Genomic DNA, 24,119 nt, shown 5'->3' with positions numbered 1-24,119 from the left:
CCGCCACCTCGCCCGGCTAGTTTTTTTGTATTTTTTAGTAGAGACGGGGTTTCACCGTGTTAGCCGGGATCGTCTCTCGATCTCCTGGCCTCGTGATCCGCCCGTCTCGGCCTCCCAAAAAATAGAAGGTATTAATAGAAGGTAGGACTTGCTCTTACAGGGAGCTTTGTGGGACTAAAATTATTGCAGAAGGGTATTCGTTGCTCCTTTGGAGCCTGCCCTGGCTTGCATCTTCTCACCGGAATTGTGTGGGATGTTGTTAAAGAGGGCAAGCTTCCCCTTCCCTGCAGCCAGCCAGCCACCTCCTTTTTGCCCTGGATCGGATCTCATCCCACAGCCAGGCCTCATTTCCTGAGAGGCCACACATGCCACGAGCCCAGAGAGCAGACCTAAGGAAGAGTAAGCATTGAAACATATGCTTTGCCATGTGCTGAGTCAAGAGAGGATGTGAGCTGTTGACACCCTTGGCTTCCTCTGGCCAGCTCCCACCATGAGTCAGGGCAGACGCTGGGTGTGATTGCTTCGAACATGTCTCCCCTTAACCATTTGAGAGGCCTAGAGCCATGCAAAAAAAACAAAACAAAACAAACAAACAAAAACATTAAAAACACCTGCAGGAGATGAAAATGCAGTTCTGCTTCTGTTTCAGGTGCTAAACCTGCCCCTGGGATCTGCTTTGAGAGAGTCAATTCTGCAGGTGATCCTTATGGCAACTGTGGCAAAGTCTCAAAGAGTTCCTTTGCCAAATGCGAGATGAGGTATGGAATCCAGACATCCTGGCAAAGTCTTTGCTCTGACCTTCCCACATTGCATAGGGTTGGTTCCAAACGGTTTCTCTTTGGGAATTGTTTGTTCTTACCCTTCCAGAGATGCTAAATGTGGAAAAATCCAGTGTCAAGGAGGTGCCAGCCGGCCAGTCATTGGTACCAATGCTGTTTCCATAGAAACAAACATCCCCCTGCAGGAAGGAGGCCGGATTCTGTGCCGGGGGACCCACGTGTACTTGGGCGATGACATGCCGGACCCTGGGCTTGTGCTTGCAGGCACAAAGTGTGCAGATGGAAAAGTAAGGCCCAAATGTTTGCTTGGATCATAAATGTAAGTCTGGAACAGGGCCCACTGAAAAACGGCCTGTGCAAGAACTGGGTTACAGCGTTTGTTTGTTTTCTTAAATCTACTTCTTCTCAGATGCACCTAGAAGAAAAAGTCAATAAATCCTAGATCCTGGTCTGACTATTAAAATGCAGAATGGGGAAAATGAAGCCTGTCTTCTTAGGCCTGGAGTGTTAATAAGTCATTTCTACACTCCAGGTGGCATGAGGGCTTCTAGCCAGAAAATTACTTTGGAAAGAAATACAATCGCATATTCTATTGGTTTTGGATATGTGGCTTGGTTTTTAGCACAGAGTTCTTGGGGGCTTGTCCTCACCTGGACAGAAAGGGAAATCAGATGTATTTTTACAGACCCTGTAGAGAGAAGAATAGGAGAGGGAAAGCAGTGGGAAAAACTCAAAACCAGAAGGGAGTCCTTTCAGAGAACAGGGAGAAAGATACATGGAGATATTTTGAGGTTTAGAAATAAAGTGAAGCTTTTTTTTTTTTTTTTTGAAAAAAGAATTTGAAATTTTCATGCTCTGCCATACTGATTTTTTTTTCACCAAACTTTCTCATCAGACTAAATGACAGCAAGCTGATACAATGTTTTAGGAAAAGGATGAAACAACCCCCACATGCTTTTTAGACTCCATATTCAACAGGATCTTGAAATCACTCACTAACATGAGGTGACACAGGGAAGAAAACACAGAGGCAGACAGAATCCTGAGGACAAGTGTTGTCTCCACTCTCCTGTCTTTGCCCCCACACACCCTGAGCCACAAATGCTTTTTCCTTGAGAAATAGGATAGCGTGTGAATCTTCTCATACATTCTGAATGTCTCCTGACCTACATTTGTTCGTATTCAAGCCCTGACAGTAAAATGACATCTGATTTTTTTAGGCTCAAATCATATTGTGTCTTTTAACTTTTAGATTTAGGGGTACATGTGCAGGTTTGTTATACAGGTAAACTTGTGTCATGGGGGCTTGTGGTACAGATTATTTCGTCACCAGATACTAAGCCTAGTAACCATTAGTTATTTTTCCTGATCCTCTCCCTCATTCACCCTCGACTCTCTGATAGGCCCAGTGTGTGTTGTTCCCCTCTATGTGTCTGTGTGTTCTCATCATTTAGCTCCTACTTATAAGTGAGAACATGTGGTAGTTGGTTTTCTGTTCCTGAATTAATTTGCTTAGGAAGATAGCCTCCAGCTCCATCCATGTTCCTGCAAAGGACATGATTTCATTCTTTTTTATGGCTGCATAGTATTCCATGGAGTATATGTACCATATTTTCTTTATCCATTCTATCATTGATGGACATTTAAGTTGAGTCCAAGTCTTTGCTATTGTGAATAGTGCTCCAATGAACGTATGAGTGCATGTGTCTTTATGACAGAATGATTTATATTTCTTTGGGTATTACCCAGTAATGGGTTGGCTGGGTCAAATGGTAATTTCTGCTTTTAGGTCTCTGAGGAATCACTACACTGTTTTCCACAATGGTTGAACTAATTTACACTCCGCCAGCAGTATATAAGTGTTCCTTTTTCTCCACAGCCTTGCCAGCATATGTTGTTTTTGACTTTTTAATAACAGCCATTCTGACTGACACCTTTTTTTAAAAACTGTAGCCTGAACAGCCAGGGCCGGGTGCATCTGGACATTCCAATTCCAAGGGCTCAATTTATCATCAAATTTGTTTTCCATGTTCAAGATGAAATGTGCTTTGATCTCAGAACCTTGGTTCTCTGATGGCTCAGGGATCAGCAGTGATTCTCATGAGGGTCCTGCTGTGTTCACTGTAATCCGGGACAGGTTCTTTTATCAGCTGGAATGTGACCATTCCCTTGGCCAGAATTCGTACCCACAGAGTGGGAATCCCCTCAGTGCTGCTTGGGCCAGCACTTCTCCCAAAGGGTATGCCTCTTGCCTTATATGACCTGTTGGGGTCAGATGGTGACCTCCTCCATAGGAAGGTTCTACTTGATTAAAAATTATTCTGCCATTTGAACATTAGATTCTTCTTCATTTGACTCCACTGATTTGTAAAATCTTATAGGAGATAAAGGGCTGGAGTATATTATGCACCTTTGAAATGAGGCTGAACTCTTTCAGCTGGCACAGTATCATTTAGCAAATGCTTGCCACTACAACAGCTTGATAAATTCAAGGAGCAGTCTGCTTTCCACTTTCCACTGCTGAGCCTCATTACTGATGGTTTCTGTCATTGATGATGTTACTTGTCAGTCGGTATCTGGAAAAAGTTCCCATATTTCAATCTCTCCCTTAAAAGACTCTTCAACCCTGGATTTTTGGAGTCTCTGTCTATGTGTATCCAGGCCCTAGGATAAGGAGTAATTTGTCTCGCCCTCTCCTACATTTTTTTTTTTTTTTTTTTTTCTTTTGGAGACGGAATTTCTCTCTGTCACCAGACTGGAGTGCAGTAGCACGATCTTGGCTCACTGCAACCTCCAGCTCCCCGGTTCAAGCGATTCTCCTGCCTCAGCCTCCTGAGAAGCTGGAATTACAGGCACATGCCACCACTCCCAGCTAATTTTTGTATTTTCAGTAGAGACGGTGTTTCACCATGTTTTCCAGGAGAGTCTCGATCTCCTGACCTCGTGATCTGCCTGCCTCGGCCTCCCAAAGTGCTGGGATTATAGGCATGAGCCACCGTGCCCAGCCTCGCCCTCTCCTGTATCTTTTAATGGAAGAAAAAAATGCTGCAATACATAGATTTCATTACAAGCTCCAAACAAAACTCATAAGAAAATCAGTTATAATTGTAGGATCAACTGAAAGTTATATTAAAAACCATAAAGTGCAAAATAATTTCATAGTGTTCACATTGAACTTAGTCTCAAAATGTGCTGAGTTTGGAGGAGTCAGCAATAAGATCCGTGCCTGAGTCCAGTGTAAAATGTATTGTTTTGCTACATCCGTATTAACTGAGACAAGGTTGGGTCTTCTCCAAGCTTGCTTTTGCTTGCTTTTTGTTTGAATACACGTATGTGTGTATGCTGGGGGCGGGGGGAGGGGGGTTGGAGAAATATTAAGATATTTGCTGTGTTTTCCTCCTCCTTACAGATCTGCCTGAATCGTCGATGTCAAAACATTAGTGTCTTTGGGGTTCATGAGTGTACAGTGCAGTGCCACGGCAGGGGGGTGAGTAGCCAGCCCATAACAAGTTAAGTAATAATTCCTTTGTAAAAGGTTTCACAATCCATAGCATTTTTTAAACAGAGCAGTTAGTGTCTTTGCAATATTTTTTTTCTAAAGACATTCATTTCCTTTGACCTTTTCATTGTGACTTTTATTTAACAAAGAAAATCAGATTGAGCCATAATTATCTTTTGAATTAACATTCTATGATTTAAAAAAAGATTTTTGTTGTTCAAAGTAATTTGAAAACCAGCCTTCCTTCATGAAGAGTTTCACATTAACATTTCAAACTGCGCTGTTCCTCTTCTACCAACATTCAGAACCAGTGTCTGAACTGAAATACTTCCAAAAGGAATTAAAACAAGGACAACAGATCATATTAAACACATGTTCTTGAAATCACACACAATGGGTTTCAACTAAAGGAGGCTGTTATTTTAGCTCAGAGAGCCTTTAGGGTAGAAGAGAACTCTAATTGCTTAAAACATAATTTATTTTTCTTGATGGGCTTAATTCTTTCCAATGGAATCATATTAGTCTTGATTAACCACACCAGAGGTTCATTTGTTTTCCTGAAACATTTTCTACAGAAATCAGGCTCCAAATTCTTTATTTTAAAACTTGTAGACACTTGCCAATGATTCTTACACAGAATTACGGGGTGCAGGGGGGAGGGGGTTGTAAATTACCATTGTGCCGGAACCATAAAGACCACATTGTCACCTCAGATGGGTGTGTTGACAGTAAGGTTAGCTAACTCCCAATATAGAATGGAATCTTCTTATGTCTTCATTGCATCATAGATCATTTTCTGATGGCTGTTAAGAGATGATCAAGTCCAGTCCTATTATTTTACTGAAGAAGCCAAGCCCTGAACTGGGGGGATGGTGTGCCCAAGGTAATATGGCCGGCAAGCCGCAAACTGGTTGAGGACCCTGGACCACTCCCTTTCCAATACCCCTGGGCCTCATCCACACATGGGAGAGGAGAGGTCCACATTTCCTGGGTAGGTGGAGCAGCTGGCCATGCCTTGCTGAAGGGTAGCTTGGCCACAGTCCCACCCTAACAAGAGCAGGCTCCCGGCAGCACCTTCATGTGGGTTTTAAAACAAGGCGCATGGCCATGAGTTGCTGAGAGAAGCCATGAGGGGCAGGCATGAATCTCGGGCTAGTACGTCCGCAGCAGCATCTTTGAGAGAACAGGCAAGACACTTATATTTGGCATAGGCTCTGCCACATGCCAACTAATTCTCCTCAATTTCTGCTTTATAGCAGTCTACTTTCTAACTTATTAAAGCCCATCCTGACAGTCGGCCTTCTTATCTGAAGCAATGGGGGTAGGTGGTTGATTCATCAAAACAAGTCGGTTGAGGCAGGGAAGCATTACATGGGAGATGTATACTCCACACATTTTATTTTGCCTTGAAATAAATATCTGGCAGCCATATTTTGACAGAGAGCTGAGGCCTTTAGGATTGATTTACTGAATGTCATTGTGCATTGACTTCCTGATATAAACCACCCAAAAATGCATCATCAACAACTTCTAGTTCGTTTCTTTAAGTGGAGGGGGACCTTAGACACTCAACAGTATCCAAGAACAGCCTCCTGCTTGTCCCCTGCTGCTCTTCCCAACCATTGTGCAGTTGTCTCACTCATTCCTAATTTTTCAGAAATTCTTTTAGTGATTTGTCTTTTTTAATCCAGTGTTCCCTAAGGATTCAACCTAATATTTTTTTTAACTTTTTTTTTTCTTTATAAAGACAGGATTTCACCATGTTGGCGAGGCTGGTCTCGAACTCCTGGCCTCAAGTGATCTACCCACCTCAGCCTCCCACTTGCTGGGATTACAGGCATGAGTCACCGTGACTGGACTTGACAACCTAATTTTCATAGAAAAATATTAAATATATATCATCTTCATGGTAATATTCCATTGGATCATGTACTTTGTTAGTTACATCTGGCACAATAACGAGTCCAACCAGCATGGACAGGCTTGGGAGTGGCCACCATTGGTAGCCCTTGGTAACCAGGTGGGCAGGGGCTCCTGGCCCCTCCATGGAATGCTCTGGTCTGTGAGCTGGGCCCACCAAGGGCTAAGCACAGCCTCCTCGGGCTTTCTTGGTCTCCCTTTCTTGCCATGCCAGAACCATTCTCTTATTTCACAAGGAAAAGAATCCACTGTTGGATTCACACCCTGGTGTATGGCTGGGAGTCAGGAAATAGCCACTGGGAAACTCCGTAAGAAGGAGGCGGGCATTGCAGGGGACAGGCTTCAGGAAGTATTAGTGGAAATCCCATGCACCCTGCTAGGCTCAGGAAATGGGGGGCCTGCCTCGGACCCCTGCCTGGTGCGGGACCCAGCAGTCACCAGCCTCTCTGAGCCTTCTGTCTGAGGGAGACAGGGATGTGCCAAGCATCTGTCAGGTCCCGTGGTGCGCCAGGGCTTTGGGTCTGTAGCCGCAAAGCATGGTCCCTCCTCACTGCTGAGGGGGCTTCTCCTTGTGGTCAGACAGTGAGTTTTCTGGATTCATAAAGGAAGATGGGGAGATAGAGAAGGAAGTGAGATGGGTGTGGGAAGCAAGCTGATGAACCCAGATAATCTTCGTCACTCTCTTAACAGCCACTAATAGGCAGATGATGAGTCTTTGCAGCCTCAGGTCTGGTCACACCTGTGTAGTGTGTAGTGCCAGGTTTGGGCTCATTTGCACCATGGCATGTGCTGAGTCTGGCTGTGTCACTGTTTGGGGGGCTCTGACCATGGCCCCCATGCTCCTGTGGTGATGCACAGAGCGGCGTATGCCCTAACCCCACGTCCCTCCCCTCTGCCCTGAAAGGTGTGCAACAACAGGAAGAACTGCCACTGCGAGGCCCACTGGGCACCTCCCTTCTGTGACAAGTTTGGCTTTGGAGGAAGCACAGACAGCGGCCCCATCCGGCAAGCAGGTCAGTGAGGCCCCTGCATCCTGGCGGGAGGAGGCTGAGCACCTGGGGGCAAGTGGGCTCGCCAGCTGTCAGCGTGGGTGCAGGTAGAGCCAACAAGAAACCCGGTGGGGACCCCACGTGGGTCTGCACAGCCTAGGGTCTCCCACAGTTTCCAGATGCCCCTCTCATCCCTGCCCAATCTCCGAGGCTCCTTGCTCTCTGCTTTGACTGAGTGGCTGAGTTTGCCAGTTCCTTAGCCTGTGACACATTTCTTAGCTAAGGTCATTTCTATAGTGAACTGCTGAATGGGTATGAATTTCATCACTGTATCAAAGGACTTTGTAAAAGCCAGCATCTGTGTGGTAGGGTGAAAAGGTGTGAAGTTTACTGCCTTTTAAAAATCTTACTGGAAAGACACCCACCTCTTAGTAAAGGTGACAGTCACAGCAGCAGAGGGAGTCACTGCAACAGCTTCTGCACATGGAACGGTGTGTGCAGGTGCTATGTGGTACATTTTATGCGCATGATGTCATCCGCTCCTTATACAACTCTGAAGAAGGTGGCATGATTCTTTGTTCACATACATAGGATCTGAGGCTCAGGGAAGTTAAGTATTTTGCCTAATGTGATCTCGCTAAGATTTAGACACAGGTCTGCCTGTCCCCCAAGCAGCTCTTAGTAGCAGCTGTGCTTGAACTCACGGCCATTTCTCCTCAGATGACCTTTAGAAGTGGTGTCCTGGTGTGGTGCTGTTTTCTCTGAGTCCTTTTTTTTTTTTTTTTTTTTTTTTTTGAGACGGAGTCTCACGCTGTTGCCCAGGCTGGAGTGCAGTGGCGCGATCTCGGCTCACTGCAAGCTCCGCCTCCTGGGTTCACGCCATTCTCCTGCCTCCTGAGTAGCTGGGACTACAGGCGCCCGCCACCGCGCCCGGCTAATTTTTTGTATTTTTAGTAGAGACGGGGTTTCACTGTGGTCTCGATCTCCTGACCTTGTGATCCGCCCACCTCGGCCTCCCAAAGTGCTGGGATTACAGGCTTGAGCCACCGCGCCCGGCCTCTGAGTTCTTATTGGGCAATTCAGGGGCAAGTCTGAATGATGCCCCTTTTGGAGGGAAAGAAGCAAGGCAGGAAGCTGCAGAGCTCCAGCAGGGAGCATGGCCAGGGCCAGGTGCCCGCGGGATCGCAGGAGCATGCATCTTCTGCCTCACTGACACTCATCTGAGCCCTCCCATGACATGGGAGACTGTGACTAGTGCTGCTGCAGAGGAGGTCACGCGTCCCCAAGGCCTCCGGTGACTGACAGCATTGACTTTGTGGCTTTGCCATCGTTTCCATGACAACAGACACAACACAGTTCTCAGGGCTCAGGAGGGGAAGTCCAGCCTACCAGAGGCACGTCTGCAGAAACAGCGCGAGGAAGGGCAGCGAGTTCCTGGTTGAGCTTCTGCTAAAACGTGGACGTGCTTCAATGCTACTCCTGAGAGAGCACCAGGTTACCACTCTAGCAGGCCCCAGCTCTGCAGCAAGTAGGAAAAGGACTCAAAAGTCTGGCCTTTCACTGAGCCTCCACAGCAGTGGGGGAGAAGCAAGGGTTGGGCCCAGTGTCCCCTTTCCCCAATGACATCTCAGCCTTGACAGCCCTGATGACTGGTCTCTGGCTGAAACTTAATGCTCTGATATGGCTTTTCGCATTTATTATATGAAAATAGCAGGGTTTTAGTTTTTAATTTATCAGAGACCCTGCCACCCATTCCGTCTCCATCCAAGCAAACTGAATGGCACTGAAACAACTGGAGAAGAAAGCAGGAGAAAGGGTGGCAAGCTCTGTGGCTCTTTGGCACAGACATGTGTGACCAGCAGTACTCAGGTTTGAGGGTTTGCAAAAAGCCAGGGAACTCACAGAGTCACCAATCCTTCATTTAAAAAATAAGAATGTTAAAAAGTGAAAACAACAGAAGAGCCTAACTCCATCCCCTGTGGCCATTATTGCATAAAAGAGAGTGCGTTTGAAATATCCCTGCCTCCACCCCGTGCATACATATACAGAACCAAGGCAGGCCATGAGCAAGCATGGCTCGCTGCTCCTTGGCCTGGCCATGGCTCAGAGGCTCATTAAACAAGTACTCATTTGTCTGCCACATGCCAGCCATTCTCCTGGGTCCTGGAGAGACTTTAAGCAAGTATGACATGGCATGATAAGTGGGGGGTACGACTGCGGGGAGAGAGGGCATCATGGGAGGGGAGCAACCCTCACGGAGCAGCAGGGTATTGTCAGGAGGGCTCCTGGGGACCCTCATCTGTTGAGGTCTGAAGGGGGCGAGGGAAATGTGCCTTCTGAAGCAGAGATAGCTGACTGCGTGAACATCTAGAGTGTGGACTGGGCTGGGCTCAGATCTAGAGTGTGGACTGGGCTGGGCTCAGACCTAGAGTGTGGACTGGGCCAACAGGAGGAGACACAGGACACGGTGTTCATGCTGGTCATGGGGAAGAGGGAGATGGAGTCACTCACTGCCCGAGCCTCTGGCTTGAGCAACCCTGGGGGATGCAGCAGGTTCAGGGTGTGGGCCCTGTAAATGTTCGGTTTCATAGAGTGATGTATTGAAGACTTATGGATTCACTTTATGGAACTAGAAATTATAGTTCAAGAATTTTGCTGCTCACTTTTTAAATTAGCTTTGTTATGAGACACCAGAACTCTAGCCAGAGCCCCTGTGATCACTGCTAAGGCTCTGAAAAGAGGGACATTTTGGCCAGGAAACCAGAAGCAATACTTTTCCAGTAACACTAACAAGTGAGTCAAGACTGTCATCTGTTGGCTGTCTTGCTTAGGCTAAGACACATCCCTGATAGGCCTTGTTAGTGGGGGATGAGGTCCAGAAACCGAAAGGGTGTGAAAGACATTCTTCCCCTGGAGTGGAGCTGCTGCTGCAGTGGTCCACAGCCAGCTGAGGGTCCAGGTAGGAGGCAGGGCTGAGGAGAGCCCAGGTAACTGCAGTCACCTTCGCGGCGATCACCAGCAGCCTGAAAGGACTGTTGCGCACTTCCCTAATGTGAAGTACACCCTGATCCTTGCTGGTGGGAAGACAAATGAATCAAGATCCCTGTCCTTTGAAAATTCACAGCCCGGTTGAAATCACAAGTAGACCTCCTCTAAGTCTGAGCATTTAGAGTCCTTCCCAGCCTCTGCCCATAGCTGCTGTAAGAAACCAATCTGATGGTTTGATTTTTTCCTTCCTTTCCCTACCCTTGAGGAGGCTCTTAACTGTAATAAACAAAATGGCAGCAGGTCAGAGAAAACATGTTTTCATAGAGAAAACATCTTCCTCCCAGAAAAAGGGTTTCCCCCACAAAGGCTGTGTTTGTAAGTCCCCAACATAACAAAGCAAAACCCATGGGTGCTTCATTTAAATGAGTTTTCTTTTTTCACTCTCTACTTTGAGATGTCTAGCAAGAAAGCATCTCATTCTTTAAAAATATGAAAAAAGATAAAGCAGAACCCAAAACTACAGAATGAGTAAAGAAAGGCACTTTGAGGTGGCAAATCTGTGCTGAGGGCTGGAAACATTTGAGCCTGGGGATGGCTGTGATTCCGGTGAGGTTTCGGTGATGGCTCCCTGCTACCTTCTGTGGCTACCATGGTCCACTGTGCCATTGTCACACCTCAGGGAGCCTGGGTGGTCCAGGCCATCGCCCCAACTACCCAACTATATATTCCTGTTTGGCAAGTTCTAGAGTTGTCAGAAATGAATGATGGCAACATAGATTGAACCTCAAACATGATCTTTGAAGTAAGAGAGTTTATTAGTACATCACTCAAGGGTTTACTCTCTTCATTTCTGTTGTTTCAGAGTTCACTTTGCCATAAATGTCAACTTGATACCTCCCATATTTCATTGTAACTGCTTCCTTCCGTGAGCCCAGTGTGTTTTGTTTCAGATAACCAAGGTTTAACCGTAGGAATTCTGGTGACCATCCTGTGTCTTCTTGCTGCTGGATTTGTGGTTTATCTCAAAAGGAAGACCTTGATACGACTGTTGTTTACAAATAAGAAGACCACCATTGAAAAACTAAGGTACCCTGGGTTTAGGTTGTTCAAGAAACGGTGGCTCAGAAAATGTACAGCAAACTGCTTCTCACTTCATTTTTTTTAAGCAAAGGTCAGATTTTCTGGATCATAAACCTGGGACTTGGTTCTTTTTGGGGGGGTTTCTTGTTTTAAATTTCTGCCAGATCAGCTGCCTCCTTTACTTCCCTTCAAACAACAATATGCTGCTTATTACATAAGCTAGCAGGGTGTCAGGGAATTCCACTGATGTGTTTTCTCCCACCCTTATGTTAGTAGTTTTTATACAACATGAAGACATTGAAATATTTTCATCAGATGGGGTACCTTTTGATCCAAATATATTCAAAGACATTATCGCTGAAATGCCAGCTTCATACAAATCATCTTCCAGGTGTCACTACACTGCATTTCCATGGAGTGCAAGAACTAATTTGACAAAATAGAGGTTTTGAGGAAAAAATCAGTATTTATTTTTTAATCTCCTAAGAGTGTTAGGTAATTTTTCCTTTGCATGTTTAGCACACTAAGTAAACTATCTTTTGAGTGCCACTATGAGCAAAGTGTAAAAATTCAAGTCAGTGAGAAGGGGAAACATACTTGGTCAGCAGGTGTGGGATTCTGTTGCAGGTGTGTGCGCCCTTCCCGGCCACCCCGTGGCTCCCAACCCTGTCAGGCTCACCTCGGCCACCTCGGAAAAGGCCTGATGAGGAAGCCTCCAGATTCCTACCCACCGAAGGTGAGTCTTGAATAGATGTGAGTGCTCAGGGCACACATGCAGACATGAGATTTTCAATACAAGATTGAATAAGAATGGGATCCTAGAGGAACTGCCTGTGAAGTGCTGAGTCTGCATTGCCAGATCAACAGGCTCTGAGGGAGGGTCTCTGAGATGATCTGGGGAGGTCCCATGGTGCCCCCATGGAAGCCCACCTAGATCCTGTTGGCACAGTGTCCCCTGCATGATATGGTGCAGCATATTGTGAGTTGTGATCCCTCCAGTCACCCAGAGCAGCCACATTTCTGGGGCCCTACTGGGTCTGCAGCCCAAACTGGCTCCTGATACCGGTCCCCAACGCCATCCCCACCATGGTTTCCAAATGCCACCACCTGGCTTTAGGTGAGCTGCTTTAGCCCCCTGTTACTCTTAAAAATATTTTAAAAAGTTACACGGAGCTCTCAGAATTGACCATTTTGCTCCAGCCTCTGAGCTGAGGAAGCCCTGTCCACCCTGTGGTTTCAGAGAACTGGATCCTTAACCCAGAGTACCTCATGGCTCCCTGCTGTCTCTTAACCCTCTTGCTACCCTGGTGAATTACAGCTAGAGTTCATTCTAATAGTTTTTCCCCACCAAGTTTTTCTGATGTACCCACAAGAATTCTTGCATATTGAACTTATTCAACAAGAGTCCAAATTATAACAGTGAACAAGATTGGTGTCAAAAAAATTAGAAGTGATTGAAAAATCACTGCTGCATATTCAGTAGACAAGAAACTGTTTTAACTCCCTTGATCCAAAAAGCATAGAGGGTGGGCCACCAAGGAGGAGGCTGCCGTTCCCAATAAGCTTTACCCCTGCTCGTCCCCAAAGGTGGAACCGCAAGTGAGAATGGCTTTGTGTGGTAGCCAAAAGCACATCTTTATTTTTAAAGAAAAAGAAAAACGCAGCTCTATTTAAAAAAAATTAAAAAATTAAAAAAAAAGCACAGCCTTATTTTTGAGAGCCCCAAACTAGAAACGACCCAAATATCCATCAACCAGTAAAAGGATAAACAAACAATGGTATGTTTGCACAAAGGAATGAACCACTGATGTATACAACATTGTGGATGAATCTCTAGATAATTATTCTGAGTAAAAGAAGAACAGCCAGAGTACATACTCCGTGATCCCACTTATATGCAATTCTGACAAATGCAAACTGATAGTGACAGAAAGCAGACTGATGATTGGAGGGAGAGTGAAGGGAGAAGGATGACAAGGAAACTCTTTGGGGTGATGGACACATTCATTTGTCCACTTGTTTGTTGTGAGGCTTTCATGGGTGTAAACATGTCAAAAATGACCAAGTTGTATACATTGTCAATTATACCTCAATTAAGCTGTTTTTAGAAAGAGAGGAAGGAAGGGGTGGAAGCCTGAAGTCTAAGAGCCCCTACAGCACCTGTTCTAAGAACAAGGGTTACCATGTGGGAGAACGTCTCCAACTCCAAGCCCCAGCTTCAGCCATGGCCTCCTGAAGCCACAACTCTCCTTTCCTCAGTGGCTTTCTCAGTTCTCATTGAGCCTTGTACACATTAAGCTGTGTCTTATTTTCATATCTCTTTTGTAACTTCCCTAAGATCTCGGTCCGTGTCTTTATACTTGGTACTTATTCAAGTGCTTTACACCTATCTGTTAACCCATTTTTTAAAATCTAAACAAAAATCGATCCTTCTATTCCAGATTTGGCGGGATGGAGGCAGGTGATGCTTCTGTTTGAATGTTGAAGTTTAAATAAATAATAGTTCCCCTCTTGTGTACATCCTTGATTTCTTTCCTTTACTCCACCTTGGCCTTCAGCTATAACGGATGAGTTGGCACTGCATTTTCCTTAAGAAATTACTGATATTTTTGAAACCCTGTCTAGCATGGCTTTTTACTTTGACTGTGCAGGACAATCCCAGGAGATTGCCACAGTGTCCGAATGTTGACATCAGCAGACCCCTCAACGGCCTGAATGTCCCTCAGCCCCAGTCAACTCAGCGAGTGCTTCCTCCCCTCCACCGGGCTCCGCGTGCACCCAGCGTCCCTGCCAGACCCCTGCCAGTCAACCCTGCACTTAGGCAGGCCCAGGTATGCTTTGAGTACTAACATGATAGGATGTAGTTCAAATCCAGATTCTGCTACTTGTTAATGTGTGAGCTTAGACAAGCTGCTTAACTTCTTGGTGCCTCTATAATATGGAGATAATTCAGCTACTCAGATGGTTAAATGAGATAATCCACATAAAGCAGTTAGTTTGGTGCCTGGAGTATAATAAGGGTGTCATATATTTTAATTACTAGTTGTAATGTGTTAAGTATTTGAATAGTTAGACCACCCATGCAACTAAACTATGACACTTTTGAGAATTGCAGGGGGACTAGTAATAATTAGGCCCGGACAGTAAAATAGAGACAGGCAATCTAAGACAGATGGTCACCCTAAGAACCATCAGTTATACTTTCTCATCATTTTATTTCAAATTTACAAGAATTATACCACCTATTGAGTGTCTCTGTATCAAACTTAGCACTGTATTGTTTACTTTATGTATATGATCTCATTTGTATGCTATTTTTGGAAGTGACCGTTTGTTTGCTGTAGTAACGAATGATATTTCACAATAGAAAACTTGAAGGGAGGAGAAAACAAGCAAATAAACAGGAGATAATCACTGGTAATTTTTCACTGCTAATTTTTGTTTATAATTGTGTATTTTAACATAATTTATTTGTACAAAGTTTTATATACTGCTTTGTTTTGCCTTAAAAATCAGTCCCATTTACAATGGCATTAAAAATCCTTAAAAATGTTATTTAACAATAACACTATGCTTGAATATAAATGTTTAAGTGCTTGCCAATTATTGGGCATGTTTTGATGTCTCTAACTTTTGCTGTTATAAACAGCTCTGTTATAAAGTTCTAGACAGGTAAACCTTGGACCTCTTTATTCCCCTAGGAGAGATTCTTAAAAGTAAAATATTGGGTTGAAAGCCTCATAATATAAAAATATTTTTTCAGAACTCTTACATATGTTTGCATTTCCCACATTATTGTTTTTCTCACCATGACTTTGCTAACACTAAATTTTAACTTTTACCAGTTTGATAAATAAAACAAAATACCTTATTTTTTTGCTGTCTAGTAGTTCTATCAGTTACTGGGAGGAGATGTTGAACTTGCCAACTATAATTGTGTCTCCTTTGAATTCATCAGTTTTTGCTTCATGTATTTTGAAGCTCTGTTGTTTGTGATACACACAATTAGAATTGTTGTGTCATCTTCATAAAGTGACCCTTTTATCATTATGTCATGTCTCTGTTTAGCTCTGGTAATCTTTGTTCTAAAATCTACTTCATCTGATATTAGTATATCCACTCCAGTTTTATTCTGATTAGTATTAGTGTTGTCCTTTTGCAATCATGAATGGTATTTCACAATAGGAAACATCATTCATGATTGCAGCAAACAGAAATGGTTACTTCCAAAAACAGCATAAAAAGCAGAGTATGAATTTTTCCATCCTTTTAACATACCTATGGAATTACATTTGAAAAGAGGTTCTTGTAGACAGCATATAGTTATATTATATTTTTTCATCCATTTAGCCAGTCACTATCTTTTAATAGGTGTGTTTAGAACATTAATATTTAATGCAATTGTTGATATGTTTGGATTTAAGTCTACCATGTTAATATTCTGTTTGTTCTCTCTGGTTTTTGTTTCATTGTGCTTTTTCTGTGTTCCTGTAGTTTAGTTGAACACTTATTAGTATTACATATTGATTTATCTGCATTTGAGTATATATCTTTGTATTTTTTTGTATGATTACACTAGGGCAGTTTCTCATCCTCAGCGTTTTGACATATTGTACTGAATACTCTTTGTTATGTGGGGTTTTCCTGTGCATTGTAGAATGTTTAGCAGCATCCATGGCCTCTATCAACTAGATGGAAGTAACATGTGTAATCATGTCTCCAAACATTGCCAAAATGTCCTCTGAAAGGCAAAACCTCCCTTGATTGAAAACCACTGCTCTAAAGATTACAGTATATGTACTTACTTTATCACAGTTTATTAGTGTCAATATTTCATCACTTCAAGTAGAATACAGAAACTATCACCTTTTAGGTCTCTTTTCCTCCTCCTTTTATAACACAGATGTCTTAAATATTACCTTTATGTGTACTGAGAGTCACTTCAGATGTTGTAATTTTGCTTTCAGCCAAACATAATCTTTAAAAGTTAAGAGTCTACTATATTTACTCATATATTTACTTTTTCTGTTCTTTCTTAACTCCTAATGTTTCAACTTATTTTCTGTCTGAAAAACTTTCTTTAGCCATTTTTTAAAAGCAAATCTGTAGGTGACAAATTCTCTTCATTTTCCTTTATCTGTGAATGTATTTATTCCTGGAGGATAGTTTGGCTGGATATAGAATTCTGTGTTGACTGTTTTCTCCATTCAGTACTTAAAAAATGTTGTTCCACTTCCTTCTGGATTCCATGGTGATGAGAAATCCCCTAAAAGTTCTACCCATAGTCTCTGTTCCAGGGAAGGGATGTGGCATGTTATTGCAAGAAGTGATGGAAAGTACAGATCTGCCAGTCTCTAGGACATGATGCCTGATGAGAAGTGGGAGGGAGGCATAGCTTTTTTCAAGTGTTGAGCTGGAATAAGGTCACGTATGGTCAAAATAGTTCTGTATTTCTGGACTGCCCTTTCTCCAGTCTTTTGTCTCAAGATAGCAGGCTTTTCCAGTTGTGGGCCTATCCTAAGCCCAGGCCAAGATACATAAAAGAACACACACACACAAACACACCATTGGGTAATTCCTTGAGTTCTGAGATCCCTAACCAGCATACTTTATGTCCAGACATTTTTGTTGCACTTAGCAGGAGAAATAGGGTGAAATGTGCTTATTCCACCTTGTCCAGACCTCATTTCTTCTTGTATTTTTTTGATTACTGGTACACTTGAACTACTGGTAGTAATGGTATGCTACCAATGGTAGCATACCATGGTATCCTAATGGTATGCTGGCAAACTGGCCTTTTATTTAAAAATCCTGATTTATAGCTGATTTCTCTAGTATAAAACCTCCCACCATGGCCAGTTTCAAGCTACGAATGTGACATTACTGAATGAGGAGTAGGGAATTGGCAGTTATGAGCCAGTACCAGCCAGCTCAAGCATACCACTGCTGTTCACTGTATTTGTTCTGTCAATTGTCTTTTCCTATCCTTTGCCTATTTATTTCTGTTTGAGAGGCAGCTTTTCTTCTTGGTTTATAAGAGTTTCTTTTAAAAATATTTTAGTAATGTATTATAACTTTAGTTATGATTTTTTGGCATAAGAATAATTCTGGTTTTAAATATTGAATTTTTATTTTGTGAATTTTCCCATTCCTTTCATGCTTGCAAAGTCCACTCCCATTTCATTATTAGTGAAAGTCCACATATAATTTCTTCTGTTTATTGACAGTTCTTTTACATTTGTTTTTCTAATTTGTTTTAGAGTTGCAGTCATGGAAGGTGGTGAGCACGCCCTAAACTTTTCTCATCCATCAATATTTTGTGTGTGCATTTCAGGTAGCCAAAGAGCAGGGAAGCTCCTTTCCCATGTACCCCTCATCCTGAAGCTTTTTATTTCTTTTAAGCAACTCACCTGTGTACCATGTCAAACTGGGGCCAACAGACCATGTTATCAGAGGAAGGTATTCCTACTGCTGGTGTTTTTTTCTCCACCAGCAGGGACTCTTCCACGATTTCCTTTAAAGCAGGCCCGAAAAAGTCCTTCATTCTGTTTTATGAAACTAAGGAAATGTTACCCTTTAAACATCAATCACTGAAAACTCCACATTTCTCACTCCAGGCTGGTGTCTGTCTGGAACTTTTCCGAGACATATGATATAGATTAAGTGTTTGATTTCTCTCCCATCACATATAGGGAACAGGAATTAATTCCATGCAGGTGTGGAGAATATTTAGAGGTGACTCTTGTTTGGCAGCACAAATCGAATCCACTGACATTTTGTACTTTGGAGTTCCTTATGCCCTGCCCAGGACAATGTGACAAACACATAGCTACACAACTAATCCTGCCTCATTTGTCCAAATGTACCATCTAAGCATTCCAGAAGAAAACACTTATCACAAACACCATCTTGGTCCACCTCACATTTAAATTGTAAGCTAGGTCTTTATAGAAACTATTTCATCTTCTATAAATGTTCTGCTTCACTTTTTAAAATGAAGGACAGCTGAATGAATGTACTCTCTTGTCCACAAACATACCTTTGCAATGTACCACTTTCTCCATGGTAAAAGGACCCTTGGAATTCAAGCTTCTCATCCTAACTCCCCAGTCTTGATCAAGGAAACAAACTTATTTTCTTTTCATCCCATCAGCTGTATTAGAGGAAAAATAATTCAGTGTATTCATCTAGCTGTTCACTGCATCTTAAAGAAGGCTCTATGCATTTTCTGCAGAGATGGAGATCTTCAGTTCAGTGTTGCTGTCAAGACACAACATTTCTCCTAATCAACAACTTATCTGTCTGTATTATATGCAACATATAATATTTTATAACACAAGACCCACCAGTCTGGCACAGTCTCTTCTAAGAAAAGGCTACTTTGCTTGAGTTGCCATGGGAAGAGGGTGGCAGCTATTTCAAGGGGGTCCAAATTCCTCATCCTCCTCAAACCCATATAAAAGGTGGTGAATGATGAGCTGGGGCTGTTACTGGTAAACAGCAGCTACTCCTTCACAAATACTTGGTCAGGGTGCAGATGTGAGCAAAGCCAATTAATTTAAACCATGATTGTAGATCAATCAGTTGCTGGGCAGTTCACTCAGAGGTTGAGTCCAAACCTTCAAACTGTTCAACAAAATGAATTTGGCTCCAAATGGATAAGGGCATGTGCCCTTCTGACCTGTGTGGGTGTCTGATATTGAAACCTGCACTTGCAGAGTCTAGAAATCTGGGGATTAGGTCCTTGCTCATCAGAAATGCCAATTTATAATGAGAAAAGAAGACCCATACGTCAATACGTTCTCCTAAAGAAGTAAGATGAAATACAAGAAAACTGAGTTTTATGAGAGCTTCTGTTGCTACACACAAAGCACAGGCTAATAACTGAGAATGGTGCTGGTGAGTGTCCTTCCATGCCCTTTCCCTGTGTTCCAGATCTCACCCTCCCCTAAGACCTCTCCACAGTCCTCCCTCCAGGACCCCGATCACCTGCTGCCATAGCCTGGAGTTACCAGTATGCCAGCTCTGCCCTACTTCTGCAGACACAGACTGATCTCAGGCACACCTAAGTCCAGCCTCTTGAACACAATAGATATGTAGGCAATATGCTGAATTGATGTGGACTTAAAATAGTAAAAAGTCAGTTCTCACAGTGTCATTCTCTGTAGAGCCATCACATTCAGTTAGTTTTGGATTAATGAAAATGAGTCCATTCCCCGTGTAAATCTAAAACACAGCTACCAAGGTCTTGGACTCTCCCTGCCACCTACCCAATACTTTGAGAAACTTTAACTGAACTTTCTTTGGCATCATATATTAATTATTCATCAGACACAACCATCAAATATCTTTAAGGGTATCAGTTATCCACGGAAGCACGATCTCTCTCTGAAGAGAAAGAACTTCTCAGAACACATTTTCAAGGGAAGTTGTTCACATGATTACAGTATTCAAAGGGGTATTTGTTTCTCACTTATTTCTGTTACTATAAACATGAAAATTACATAAAAAGCAGATGCCTGATATTTTAGCCTTTACATGTGTTAATAGGTAATATAGGCCTATAATTTAAAAATCTCAACAGTACAAGGGTCATTTAGAAAACAGTCTCCCTCACACCTGTCACCAGTCTCCCTTCCCAGAAGCAATCATCACTGTTACTAGGCTTTTATAAAATGCATTTAGGATACAATGAAAAGTCTCAGTCCTGCCCCCCACCCACCTCTCTGCAGGGAGAGATTATGGAAATTTTCAAACACTCAAAATTGGAGAGAAGAGTACAGTGAAACCCTATCTACCCATCACTCAACTTCAGCAACCGTCAACTTGCTATCACTCATCTTACATCCTTGTTTTGAATTCAAATGACAATACATTATATACTTCTACTTTGGTTAATCCTTATTAGTTTTATACATCTGCCTCATTCTTTTCACTGGCTGCATCGTATTTGTGAAGCTATACCATGACTTCTTTCACCTGTCCCTTACAGATTCCTAGATGGGTTGTTTTCAGTCATTTGGTATGTCACACAGGCATAATCTTGCCCAAGATGGATAAATTCCCAAAAGCACAATTGCTGTGCAAAGGCCATATGCATTTAGAAATTTGATAGATTGGGTGAAGCTGCCTCTAAAGGAGTTGTTCCAGCTATTCTATTCTCCAGCTTCTCACCAACACGGTATGTTCAGAGGTTTTCCATCTCTTTGCCAATCGATAGGTTAAAAACAATGGTCTCCATGTTTTTCTTCATAGGGAATACTTCATAGTGAGATGAAATACCTTTTCACATGTTTGTTTTCTTTTTCAAGAACTGCCTTTTCATTTTTGCCATTTTTAAAATTTAAGATTGGGGGGTACTGTTGTGGGAAGTCAGGGACCCCGAACGGAGGGACCTGCTGAAGCTGTGACAGAACAACATAGATTGTGAAGATTTCATGGACATTCGTTAGTTCTCCAAATTAATACTTTTATATAATTTCTTATGCCTGTCTTTACTGCAGTCTCTGACATAAATTGTGACGATTTCATGGACATTTATCACTTCCCCAATCAATACTCTTATTTCCTATGCCCGTCTTTAATCTCTTAATCCCATCATCATAAGCTGAGGATGTATGTCGCCTCAGGACCCTGTGATGATTGCATTAAGTGCACAAATTGTAAAGCATGTGTGTTTGAACAATATGAAACCTGGGCACCTTGAAAAAAGAACAGGATAACAGCAATGTTTAGGGAACAAGGCAGATAACCATTAGGTCTGACTGCCTGGGAGCCAGGTAGGACACAGCCATATTTCTCTTATTGCCAAAAACGGGTAAGAGAAATACCACTGAATTCTTTCCTTAGTAATATTAATAATTAACAGCCCTGGGAAAATAATGCATTCCAGGGGTGTCAGGGGGCTCTAAAATGGCTGCTCTGGGGGTGTCTGCCTTATACAGTTGCAGATAAGGGATGAAACATGCCCTGGCCTCCTGCAGTGCCCCCAGGCTTGCTAGGATTAGAAAATTCCAGGCTGGCAAATTCTAGTCAGACCAGTTCTCTGCTCTTGAACCCTGATAAGATGTTTATCGACGGCAATGTGTGCACAGCGGGACATGGAACTTCATTAGTAATTCTAGTTTCACCCTGACCTCATGATCTCACCCTGACCTTCTGCCTTGTGATCTTTTATTGCACTATGAAGCATGTGATCTCTGTGACCCACATCCTATTCGTACACTCCCTCCCCTTTTAAAATTGCTAACAAAAGCTTGCTGGTTCTGTGGCTCAGGGGGCATCATGGAACCTGCCGACATGTGATGTCTCCCCTGGCCACCCAGCTTTAAAATTTCTCTTTTATACTCTTTCCCTTTATTTCTCAGACCAGCCAACACTTAGGGAAAATAGAAAAGCACCTACATTGAAATATTGGGGGCTGGTTCCCCCAACAGGGTATATGTGCAGGATGTGCAGGGTTGTTACATAGGTAAACATGTGCCATGGTGGTTTGCTGCACAGATCATCTCATCACCTAGGTATTAAGCTGGGCATACATTAGCTATTCTTCCTGATGCACTTCTCCTCCCCCTACCCAATTGTGTCCATGTGTTATCATTTAGCTCCCACTTATAAGTGAGAACATGGGGTTTTTGGTTTTCTGTTCCTGCATTAGTTTGCTGAGGATAATGGCCTCCAGCGCCATCCATGTCCCTGCAAAGGACATGATCCCATTCGTTTTTGTGGCTGCATAGTATTCCATGGTGTATATATACCACATTTTCTTACCCAGTGTATCACTGATGGGCATTTAGGTTGATTCCATGTCTTTGCTATTGTGAATAGTGCTGCAATGAACATATGCATGCATGTATAATAGAATGATTTCTATTCCTTTGGGTATATACCCAATAATGGGATTCCTGGGTCAAATGGTATCTCTGCTGCTAGGTCTTTGAGGAATCATTACACTGTCTTCCACAGTGGTTGAACTAATTTACACTCCCACCGTGTAAAAGCATTCCTTTTGCTCTGCAACCTTGCCAGCATCTTTCTGACTGGCATGAGATGGTAGCTCATTGTGGTTTTGATTTGCATTTCTCTATTCAGTGATGTTGAGCTTTTTTTCATGTTTGTTGGCTCCATGAATGTCTTCTTTTGAGAAGTGTCTGTTCATGTCTTTTGCCCACTTTTTACTGGGCTTTTCTTGTAAATTCAAATTCCTTATGGATGTTAGTTATTACTTTTGTCAGATGGATTGAAAAATTTTCTCACATTCTGTAGGTTGTTCAGTCTGATGTTTCTTTTGCTGTGCAGATGCTCTTTAATTAGATCCCATTTGTCAATTTTTGCTCTTGACGTCATGATGAAATCTTTTTGCATGCCTATGTCCTGAGTGGTATTGCCTAGATTTTCTCCTGGGGTTTTTATAGTTTTGGGTTTTATATGTAAGTCTTTAATCAATCTTGATTTGATTTTTGTATACAGTGTAAGGAAGGGGTCCAGCTTCAATTTTCTGTATATGGCTAGCCAGTTCTTCCAGCACTATTAAATAGGGAATCCTTTCCCTATTGCTTTTTGTCAGGTTTGTTGGAGATCAGATGGTTGTAGGTGTGCGGTCTTATTTCTGGGTTCTCTATTTTGTTCCACTGGTCTATGTGTCTGTATCAGTACCATGCCATTTTGGTTACCATAGCTTTGTAGTATAGTTTGAAGTCAGGTAGCATGATGCCTCCAGCTTTTTTTGCTTAGGATTGTCTTGGCTATTTGGGCTGTTTTGGGATTCCATATGAATTTTTAGTTTTTTCTAATTTGGTGAAGAATGTCAGTAGTAGTTTGATGGGAATACCATTGAATCTATTTGGGCAGTATGGCCATTTTCATATTGCTGCTTTCTATTCATAAGCATAGAATGTTTTTCCATTCATTTATGTCCTCTGATTTCTTTAAGCAGTAGTGTAGTTTTCCTTGAAGAGGTCCTTCACTTCCCTTGTTAGCTGCATTCCTAGGCATTTTACTATTTTTGTGGCAATTCTGAATGGGAGTTCATTCATGATTTGACTGTTGGCTTGTCTGTTGGTGTATAGGAATGCTAGCAATTTTTGCATTGATTTTATATACTGAGACTTTGCTGAAGTTGCTTAAGAAGCTTTTGGGCTGAGACAATGGGGTTTTCAAGATATAGGATCATGTCATCTGCAAACAAAGATAGTTTGACTTCCTCTCTTCCTATTTGAATATGCTTTCTTTCTCTTGCCTGATTGCCTATCCCAGAACTTCCAATAATATGTTGGCTAGGAGTGGTGAGAGAGAGCATCTTGTCTTACACCGGTTTTCAAGGGGGAAAGCTTCCAGTTTTTACTCATTCAGTATGATATTGGCTGTGGGTTTCATAGATGGCTCTTATTATCTTGAGGTATGTTCCATCAATAACTAGTTTATTGGGAGTTTTTTTTTTACATTATGGGGTGAATTTTATTGAAGGCCTTTTGTACATCTATTGAGATAATCATATGGTTTTTGTTTCTAGTTCTGTTTATGTGATGAATCACATTTATTGATTGGCATATACTGAACCAACCTTGTATCCCAGGATGAAGCCTACTTGATCATGGTGGATAAGCTTTTGGATGTGCTGTCAGATTGTTTGCCAGTATTTTGTTAAGGATTTTTGCATCAATGTTCAAGGATATTGGCCTGAGGTTTTCTTTTGTTGCATCTCTGCCAGATGTTGGTATCAGGATGCTGCTGGCCTCATAGAATTAGAGTAGTCCCTTCTTTCCAATTTTTTGGAATAGTTTCAGCAGAAATGGTACCAGCTCTATTCTGTATATCTTGTTGAGTTCAGCTGTGAACCTGTCTGGTCCTGGGTTTTTTTTGGTT

General features: G+C 42.6%; 1 protein-coding gene across 1 annotated transcript in view; it reads left to right on the top strand.

Annotated features, from left to right (window-relative positions):
* The window catches only part of ADAM12 (ADAM metallopeptidase domain 12), a 375,641-nt gene that overhangs the window by 337,929 nt on the left and 13,593 nt on the right, over nt 1–24,119 (top strand). The window contains exons 15-21 of the mRNA XM_015456854.4: nt 650–758; nt 868–1,066; nt 4,189–4,266; nt 7,103–7,211; nt 11,126–11,261; nt 11,883–11,991; nt 13,907–14,086. Of these exons, the coding sequence (XP_015312340.3) occupies nt 650–758; nt 868–1,066; nt 4,189–4,266; nt 7,103–7,211; nt 11,126–11,261; nt 11,883–11,991; nt 13,907–14,086 (920 nt within the window). The remainder of the gene's footprint in view (nt 1–649; nt 759–867; nt 1,067–4,188; nt 4,267–7,102; nt 7,212–11,125; nt 11,262–11,882; nt 11,992–13,906; nt 14,087–24,119) is intronic.

Source organism: Macaca fascicularis, chromosome 9 (genome assembly GCF_037993035.2).
Source record: "Macaca fascicularis isolate 582-1 chromosome 9, T2T-MFA8v1.1".
Lineage (NCBI taxonomy): Eukaryota > Metazoa > Chordata > Mammalia > Primates > Cercopithecidae > Macaca > Macaca fascicularis.
The sequence above is the reverse complement of the archived record's forward strand: the minus strand, read 5'-3'. Positions and strand labels throughout refer to the sequence as shown.